The following is a 10,000-nucleotide window of genomic DNA, read 5'->3' on the forward strand; positions in this document are numbered from 1 at the left end:
CTCTATGCCTGGTCAGGGCAGGGTAAATGGCGATGGGGGTTATTATAGTGCTGTGAAGCGAGCAAGGGAGGGTGGTGAGTAGAGTGAGCAATCGGCTCAGAGGGTGTGTGGACTGGAGGAGGCTTCCCTCCCCAGCTGGTGCCCACGTTCGAGGGCACTCAGGGTGGCTCGCTTTGGCTGTGGTCGGCCCCTCTTCCAGGAGATCCGTTGTTAAAACATTAAGAGCTTAACATCTCTTGAGAGAGAGAGAGAGAGAGAGAGAGAGAGAGAGAGAGAGAGAGAGAGAGACCATGGTGGTGGTTGTTTGTGTAGGTGTGTGTGTGTGTGTGTGTGTGTGTGTGTGTGTGTGTGTGTGTGTGTGTGTGTGTGTGTGTGTGTGTGTGTGTGTGTGTGTGTGTGTGTGTGTGTGTGTGTGTGTGGAAGGTCTGGTTGCTCCACACAGTTTTCCACCGGTTTTCATTTGTGGGGTGAATATGTGCAGCACTGCACATAGTTGTGCAAGGTTATGGCTCACGTCTCGTTGTATTATCGCCATACGGCATAAGTGTGTGTGTAGGTGTTTTTAGTTACGTGTGTGTGTGGTGTGCGTGCGTGTCTGTGTGTGTGTGTGTGTGTGTGTGTGTGTGTGTGTGTGTGTGTGTGTGTGTGTGTGTGTGTGTGTGTGTGTGTGTGTGTGTGTGTGTGTGTGTGTGTGTGTGTGTGTGTGTGTGTGTGTGTGTGTGTGTGTATGTGTGTGTGCGTGCATGTGTGTGTGCGTGCGTGTAAAAAATTAGAATTTACCGTAAGACCTTGTTAAGGGATTAAGGCAGTGATTATATCCACCTGTGAGGGAGGCCCGGCAAGCAAAAGCCAGGCCTTGTTTTGGGACTTTCTCACTCATTTGTTCCCAGTTACAGAGTCCACAGGGCAGGCTTACAGTTGCAAGGCTTCACAGCTCCAACATTTAGTTTCCACTGCGTAACAACAATTGCTGCTACTACGTCACAAAATCAAACATTTTTGGTTAATGAAATAGAAGGAAACACTTTCAATATATTGGATGAATGTACGTTATGCTTTTAGGGACAATGAAACTATCAAATAAATGGAGAGAAGGAAAGTGCAAGCTGGAGAGAGAGGGGGAAAAGTAAGAGAGAGGGAGAGACAGGCAGGCAGACACAGAAACAGGGAGATAGAGAGAGAGAGAGAGAGAGAGAGAGAGAGAGAGAGAGAGAGAGAGAGAGAGAGAGAGAGAGAAAGAGAGAAAGACGAAGATAGAGACCAAGACAGAGACAGAGAGAAACAGAGACAGAGAGAAAACAAGAAACAGGGTTAGGAAGCAAGAAAGACTAGTAGAAACAACACAGACATCAGACCTCTCCCATCGCTCACATGTGCCTCACACCCCTTTGATCACTGGCCTTCATTAGGCCTACCACCCATGCACACTGGCACTAATAGCATCACCACACAAGCATCATGACCCCTCCAGGCATCCAGACTTTCCACCAGCCAGCCAGTCAGCCAGCCAGCCAGCCCTTGTCATCTAGGGGCAATCAAGCAGTCCGAAAGGGCCAATCACGTACTTGAGAAGATCACAGGAGTAGCCTGTGCATTAGGCCCACCTGATGGCCCCATGTGTTGATCTCTGTAAGTGATCCTACTGGGCCTGTGGGGTTAGAGGCGAGTGGGGAACACAGTTGTCCTGTGTCTGTCTGTCTGTCTGTCTGTCTGTCTGTATGTCTGTCTGTCTGTCTGTCTGTCTGTCTGTCTGTCTGTCTGTCTGTCTGCCTGTCTGCCTGTCTGCCTGTCTGTTGTTTGCAACAACGTGCAGCACGACAGCCAAAGAAGGGGGTTTAGTGAGCAACAGTTACCCTCTGTCTGTCTGTCTGCTGGCTGGCAGGATTTCTGGCTGACTGTCTGTCTGTCTGTCTGTCTGTCTGTCTACCTGTCTGTCTGTCTGTCTGTCTGTCTACCTTCCTGTCTGTCTGCCTGTCTCTCTGCCCATCTGTCTGTTATCCACAGTAATGTTGCAGGGAGACAGTCAGGCCATTGGGTTTAGGGAGTAGCCTAACAGTTGTTGTGTATCTGTCTGTCTGTCTGTCTCTTGTTCACAGTAACGTGCAGGGAGACAGCCAGACGAGCATCTGCATCACCATAGAGCCTGGTCTACTGCTGAAAGGAGACATTTTGGTAAGAGTTCTCCCTCTTCTCTTCCTCCCCCCTCTCTCTTTTATTTATGTTGTTGATATTTTGAAATGGAGAATACAGCTTTACAGCATTGCCCAGTTCCTGTATAAATATCCAAATATCACCTCATAGTCTTGTAGAGGTGAGATTATGAGACATTAACTGGGCGGTTATTATGGGCAGGTATTCCATCACGGTGTGTATTCTCTGGCCCTTGTGTGTGTGTGTGTGTGTGTGTGTGTGTGTGTGTGTGTGTGTGTGTGTGTGTGTGTGTGTGTGTGTGTGTGTATGTGTGTGTTTGAGCGAGTGCGAGCGCGCAAGTGCGTGTGTGTGCGTGCATGTGTGTACAGTATAAGTGTGTGTGTGCGCGTGAGTGTCAGTGTGTGCCTGTGTGTCGTTATGGTTTCATATTTGAAATACGTCCATAAAAGCTGAAGGAAAGGGCTCCTGGCGAGGTTCCCCGCCTCCATTTACAGCCCTTCATTAGTGCAGAATATGCTGGCTGTAAAACACCGTGTCAAGGAGGGGGCGTCACTTTAGACTTCCCCCATCCCGTCCAAGAGCACAGCACACAGAGGAATATTAGCCTCCACCACCACACTTGCATTTGCACATGGTTGGACTGGTAATCTGGCATGCAGGGCATTTTCCCAGTTTCCCAATGCTGTTGCTTTTGTTGTTGTTTTTTTATTTATTTATTTTCCTTAGAGACTGGCCCATTTAGAAGGGGAAGCCCATTGGTCCATTTTAATGCACACAATGGACCGAGCCATAATATTGTTGAAAAGTTCACAGAAATAATGTCATAGAAAAGCAGATGGGCAGATTGGTCAACATCAAAAAATGCCCGGGCCGGATTTTTCTCCCAGGCCAGCCTCTGCTTTTGCACCCTGTTGAAGTGAAGCCTCAAGATTTATTATGGAGCCCTGCCTAAAGTAGCATACATGAGGGATGAGGTAGGCAACCTAGGCCTCTTAAGCCATCACCTTGAGTCCTTTTGCTGCCTGCGCTGGGTTATTGTACATATATGCAGATCTGCTGACAGCTTTGGCCGGGCCCGGGACAAAGACATCTGAGAGGGCCCCAAACCCATACCTACAATGTAATGAGGATCCAATTCTGGGCCTCCTCTCTCCCTGGGCTTGGGACAAGTTACCCCTTTGTCCCCCCCCTGTCAGCTTCCCTGAGTGTGTATATGTCAAGGCTCCAACTTTGCTGAATTGTCCTAAGCCATCACAATGCTGTTGAAGCAGATCCATAAAAAGCACTCTCCCTGAAAGCTGGAGAGTGCTTCATCTGGCCCGCTATCAAAGGGCACGTGTCGGTTGGATCCAAACCTCCAAGTCTTATTGAAACTGTCCCTCAAGCAGTAATTGATTCTGTTCTACGCTCTCAAGAGAAGTACATCTTGAAACATTTGGGGAACATTGTGTTTCCTCTTTGAGAGTTTGAAAGTTTGAAATCATAACACTCTAGTCCCGCTTAATTAGTTTTCTGTGATATGAAACCCCCACCTCAATAAGCACTGTATTTAAGTCTCCTCTTTTCTTTACACAAAAAAATCATGGTTCCTTAGTGTGAAGGAGTATGTGAGATATCTTGAAGACGTATTATGGTTTGTTTTTCTTAGACTAAAAAAAAATCTGTGTCTTTCCTCTCTGTGGGAGTAGCTTGTGGGGCTGAGATACAACCGCGGCCAGCCACAGGATGTTTGGCCATCTTCCCTCTCTCTTCCTCAATTTTGTTGTGTTTGTTTTTGCTTCGGTCTCCGCGAATAGCTAGCTAAAGACCTGTACATTCCCCATTCCCATCTGCCTTGGGGTCTAAATAGCTTAATTATAGCTGTTTTCTGGGCTATATGATGTGTGGGATAAGATTTCCTTTATTGCCGCGAGCCATTTTTTTTATTTCTCCGCATGGGTTTGAACGCGGGCTGTTAAATCTCACATGTGCTGAGCTGACTTATTTGGCAATAGCTCCCCTCCTGCCCAGCATGTAACAGAGACGACACACAGATGATCCAAAAAGCTATCAGTTAATCTAATCAGGTCAGATTTATACGGCTCCGTGTTCGAAACTGCACCCAATTGTGTGTGTTTCTTGTTAACATACACCGTTACACTCCAAACATCGTTTTCAGGGGGGGATCTGTTAGCCGTAATGCCCCATGCTGCTTTCTGGGGCTAGCCACAGTTAGCGTGCTTCACGTCAAAAGTTTCTTTCCCCCCCACACACTTTTTTCCCCTTTAAATTATAGAGCTAAATATTCCTTTAGTACCTGTAAATGCTAGGTCCCTATAAAAAGCGAAGCAAGCCCATGCCAAGCCCCAGACTGCTGGGGAGGGAGAGAAAAGGGCAGTGTTTCCTCTGTAGGTTTTTTTTTGTTAGCGAACCTTTAAAACAGCCGTGTGTGGAAGGCAATGGACTGGATAATAATCCTTTTGTTTTCTCTCTCTCCATCTGGAGACATGTTTACTTGTTTATGTGCGTGGCATAGTTGCTCACTGAGGTTATGATGCTAATCGCTGTTGTGACTGCGATGCTCTGTTCTCCTCTCTCTCTCTCTCCCCCCAGCTCAAGTGCTATCACAAGCGGTTCAGAAGTCCCTGCAGGGATGTCATTTTCCGCGTGCAGTTCCACACGTGTGCCGTGCATGACCTGTCCGTCGTCTTTGGAAAAGACGAATTGGACGAGACATTTAAAGGTGAAAATGAATAGACTATCAGACTGTTTTAGTCATTACATATTGATGTGTACTATCCTCCACAAGGTTTCACTTATTGTTCCCCTATGTTATGTCATGCAGATGACCGGTTCCCTGAGTATGGAAAGGTAGAGTTTGTGTTCTCCTTTGGACCAGAGAAGATTAACGGTAAATGTCTTTTGTGTATTGTGTTAAATTATTCCAATTCCAAAGTAAACATCAAATTGTTGTTATTATTAGTACTATTATTGTTGCTGAGATATGGCTGTCTGCTTCTCTTACTGCACACACCCTGATGAAGGCCGTAGGGCCGATATGCCTCTGTGATTTTTAATGCATTTAAAATGCATTTAATGCAAAGGTTTTTTTACTAATTTAATCAGCCGAAGCACCTGGCCTTAAACCAAGGATCTTTTTCCTCCTGTCTTTTTGAACATTTCTCCCTCCAAGAGCACCAGTTGGTTTTGAGGGATACTAGTAGTAGCGTTCTACCTACTCTTCTGCTATTATCATTGTTGTTGTTTTTGTTGTTGTATTTAAGAGCCGGTTCCTACCTTCTCAGGCATGGACCATCTTGAGAATGGCCCCAGTGTATCTGTGGACTACAACACCCAGGATCCCCTTATCCGCTGGGACTCTTACGAGAACTTCAACCAGCGCTGTGAGGACTCCATGGAGGGTGAGTGCCGCTAGCCTGATTATCATCGACTTTTAAATCTCTCTTCGAGACTTGATCTGACCACGTATATAACGATTGACGTTTCCCAAATGGTGTGGTTGACCCGCCTCCCTTGGTTTGCTACTGGTCGAGGCCAGAAAAGGCTGTGCCAAAGTTTATCATTTTCTTTGTCAATAAAATGTCTCTACCCTGAAGATGCCTCTACACAGAGCCGATCAAGCTGCTGAAAGTTGATTAGTTCCCGATAAAATGGGTGGAATTCTCAAATTTTCAGGAGCTCAGAAACAATGTGTATATGGCTCGTGGCCTGACTAGAAGCAACGCCCAAAGGTGTTGCGTCACTGGGAGGGCGTAGCCTGGCTAGAGTGCTGTTTTGCAATTAAGCTGTTGGTGGTCTCCTTCCTCAGTGTCAAAAGGGGTTAACTAGTCTGGACTAAGGACAGTTGACATGTGTATTTGTATGGAGATTTCATTGTAGACAGTCTTGACTGGAAAGCCGAACAGAGCTGTACTTGCGGAGGAGTAGATATTTGGTGAAATAACACAGAACTGCTGAATATACCACATGTTTAGCATACATTGTCATCTGTTAAGATCTCATACAGTACAACCGAATTCCCACATTCAAACACCTACATACAGTAAATGCATACATTATTCTACTTCTTGAAGGGCAGCTTGCCTTTGAATAGTGCTGCTATTCACAAAATAACACTAAAGACGTTTAATCCTTTCTTCACGCTGCCCCTTCCACTCATTGAAATGCATGGTGGAGCGAGCGAGACACCCAACCCACATGACCTTCTGACTCACCAACCAGGCCAGACCACCCATGAGGCTTTTTTTGCCTTGCCTGCCTCCACGCCTGCCCTCATTCATAACTCTCCACACCCGTAAATCATCCGTTTCTAAAGAGGCTCGCGGTTTTCGTCTTTTGCGTGGGCCACATTAAGGGAGGAACCAGATGCACCCTGGGATTGGGTTATCTTGCACGCACGCATGCCATGCCGCATGCTTTGCTGTTTGTGTACAGTACGTCTGCTGCTGCTTGCTGGTAAGCTGTTATCTGTGTGGTGGTGGTGGTGACTCTCCTTCACGGAGCAACGGCGTGACGGGCCCCCGTTGATGTTTCGTGCGAGCAAAAAGGTGCTGATTCGATCAGCAGAGCCACTAATAGGGCTCACAGAGGGATCCTTTCACACGTCTCCAGCTCGGCTAAGCGAAAACACACAGCGTGGTCGTGGTCGGGTTGGGGTCGTTCCCGGGTCACCCTCCCCGGAACCTCGGGCGAGGAACTGTGGCGTTACCTGTCAGAGGCCACACTGTAACTGTAGCTCATGTGACTCTTAATGTGTGCCACACACGCACAGAAACACCCACATCAGCTGCACACATGTGGACATGGCTCCGCTTATTCCAGGCTACAGAACAGGAATAGCTAGACTGCACGGTAAAGTTTGGAGCACATAGAGAGCCAACACTGTCTCCTGTGTCTCCTGTCACTGTCGTCCACTTCTGACACAAAGTTTGGATGAATCGGTAAATTAAAGAGGACTTCTATATCTATGACATTGAGCCTCGCGTTACGAGACCAGAGATGCAGTGGTTCTCATCCTTTTTTGAATAAATAATAATAATTTGCTCCCAATGCCCTCTTGACCTCATCATAAGCCCACCAACGTATTACAGTAAAATAGACTAATGCCCCCCAGTGGCAACTAATCACCGCCCCCTCTCAGCTGCATCCTTCTCAACGTCCCCCTAGGCCTCTCCAACGCCCCCTGGGGGCACTGTAGATCCCACGTTGATTAGAGGAACACTGGACCAGAGGAAAGGACAGAAGGAGTTTTCCGAGTTCCTAGAGGCTCTGTCACAGTGTATTAATGGTGCCCTTCTTATCGGTCAGCTGAACATAGAGTACTTCATCTGGCTGACAGCCGAAGGTCTCCAAATGGACAAAAAAGGACATTCTGAATTCAGACCGGCACTGAGCGGCGGTCTTGTAGGATTCGAGTTGGATGTTATTGGATGTGTACCGCTGTCTCTTCTCCCGTCCTCCAATTGTTTATTTACTCTGTCCTAGTCTGAGTACAGAATGTCTGTATAAGGCTCACAGACGTGCACTTGTCTAGCTAGACACATAATCGGTGTAATCTCCAAGGTGACCTCTGGAGGGAAGATAAGGGACTCAAAGACGTGCTGAAGGGGACACTGAACAGACACTGCTTACAGCACCACACTATCTAGCTGTGGCTAAAGACAGCTACTACTGGCCTGTAGTGTGTGTGTGTGTGTGTGTGTGTGTGTGTGTGTGTGTGTGCGTGCGTGCGTGCGTGCGTGCGTGCGTGCGTGCGTGCGTGGGTGCGTGCGTGCGTGCGTGCGTGCGTGCGTGCGTGCGTGCGTGCGTGCGTGCGTGCGTGCGTGCATGCGTGCGTGCGTGCGTGCGTGCGAGCGCGAGAGAGAGAGAGAGAGAGAGAGAGAGAGAGAGAGAGAGAGAGAGAGTCACTGTGTGTGTGTACATCTCTGTGTGTGTGTGTTTGTCTGTGTGTGTCCGTGTATGTGTGGGTGTGATACCAGAGGACACTGTCTTGTGTGATTTCTTGACCACAGTGTTTCAGTAGCCGTCTGCTTCTTCTTCTTCCTAGAAATGTAGCATTCTGGAGGCTTATGCAAAACATTCCAGCCTTCAGCCACTGACACTGGCTCTGAACCAGTGGTCTTAAAGAAATGGTTACTCTCTGACCGACCCTTGCTATTCAAGATACCCAAAACAGCTGCTGCATTTTCTGAATTACAGTGTTGACTGAATCCAGAGGCAGAAATATCATGTATTGTTTTGAGTATTTTCTTTTTAGGATAGTTTTCGTGACTACTCGAGAGTACAAATAGATGGCATTTTGGGAGAGGTATCAGTATAATCCTTTCATTTTTTATTTTTTTTTATTTTTGTCTACTTAGATATACAGTTAAAAATGTGACATTTGTCTCATTGTTGAGTAAACATACCTATACCAGTCTATGAATGGCTAATGAGTTCTGAGTTTGGTTCTGACTGGTTTGGTTTTCCCACATGATGATTGATGAATGTTCTCCTGTAGGAACCTTGTATAAAGCTGAGATGCTCTTAGGTCATTTTGGTTACCGTCACAGTCACCTCTGGTCACCCTGTCCTCAAAGGCTATCTGAGAGGACCTCCAATAAAATGGTCTCAACCTATGCAATTTGGGCTCTTAAAATAGGCAGAGCAGAAATAGGGAGCTGTGGATGTCCTCTTTGGCACCTCTGTGGTCGTTGGCAGGGTTTGGAGTAAACCAATCGTCCCTCCTAGCCTGGTGAGGCTTTCGCCCAGGCTGTTTCCCTCCCACCTCTGGCCTGAACAACAGTGGCCTGGTCTACTGGTCCAGGAGCCATAGCTCACCCTCGCCTGCAAAAAACTCCAGGAGTACATTTCTGTATCTTATGTTAGCTACTTTGTTGTTGGCAACTACGCAAGTTGCTAACTGACTAACAACTATGCTTTCGAGAAATGCACATCATGCAGACCAGGTGGGTGGGAGCTGCAGAGATGAGAGAGAACATGTACACTGTAACATACACTGAGCTGTATACCGCAAAGGTCCCATGCTCTACGGGCACTCAATGGTGCCGAACCGAAAGGGCACATTTGCACATGAATTCCAACTCCTATCGCTACATTGACAAACAGTCCCATTCAAGTGGGTTGGGGCCAGTTGCGAGATTCCGGAGAGGAGATAAGCAGAGACGGACGTCATGCCATTGTGCTCTGCCATGACTTCAGACTGCCAAGTCTGCCGCTCTGCCATTTGAAAAATGAGCGTATTAGGGAGAGAGAAAGAGAGAAAGAAAGAGAGAGAGAGGGAGAGAGAGGGAGAGAGGGATTTGTGGGTAATAGCACAACAAATGAGACGCAGGAAATTCTGGTGTTTGGAAAAGACCCCGCCGCAATTAAGAGTGCGCTGTGCCAACGGAGGGGCTCGTTAGCCCTGGCTTGACGAGGTAATTAGTAACTCTAACTGCATGTTTTCTTTAAAATGTGCCCAGAAAACAGAATGGCAGCGGAACCCACACGGCCGCCAGACACAATGACCCCCCCACTCGGCCGTGCTTAGTCGCCAATAGCGAGGAGCATGGACTGAGCGGCGCAAGCAGAAATTCAATGGCTACTCGACTCTTGTCGTTTGTCCAAACAGGAAAAAAAGACAGTCACTCATGGCTGACGTATTAAGGGGGAAATAGGGAGTGAGTGGGAGCAAGGGCAGATCTAGTCATTTTGGGGCCCTAGGCGTAATATAAACACGGGGCCCCTCAAAAGTCATTGTAAAGACATCATGAAATTATGTGGTTTTGGTGCTATTTAAGTGTTTTGTCTCATTTATAAGTATCTTCTATTACTTAAAGGGACAGTTTGGTCAATTTCAACATGCAGT

At 47.3% G+C, this 10,000-nt stretch overlaps 1 protein-coding gene across 10 annotated transcripts in view; it reads left to right on the forward strand.

The window, feature by feature from the left end:
* tns1b (tensin 1b) overlaps nucleotides 1–10,000 on the forward strand; it is a 320,407-nt gene that overhangs the window by 231,592 nt on the left and 78,815 nt on the right. For 9 of the 10 annotated variants that reach the window (XM_063213457.1, XM_063213461.1, XM_063213462.1 and 6 more), the window contains 4 exons: nucleotides 2,097–2,172; nucleotides 4,744–4,873; nucleotides 4,976–5,041; nucleotides 5,415–5,552. In XM_063213457.1, coding sequence (XP_063069527.1) covers nucleotides 2,097–2,172; nucleotides 4,744–4,873; nucleotides 4,976–5,041; nucleotides 5,415–5,552 — 410 coding nt within the window. The remainder of the gene's footprint in view (nucleotides 1–2,096; nucleotides 2,173–4,743; nucleotides 4,874–4,975; nucleotides 5,042–5,414; nucleotides 5,553–10,000) is intronic. The other variant, XM_063213458.1, reaches the window with a different exon arrangement.

The sequence above is a fragment of the Engraulis encrasicolus genome, chromosome 13 (assembly GCF_034702125.1).
Source record: "Engraulis encrasicolus isolate BLACKSEA-1 chromosome 13, IST_EnEncr_1.0, whole genome shotgun sequence".
Lineage (NCBI taxonomy): Eukaryota > Metazoa > Chordata > Actinopteri > Clupeiformes > Engraulidae > Engraulis > Engraulis encrasicolus.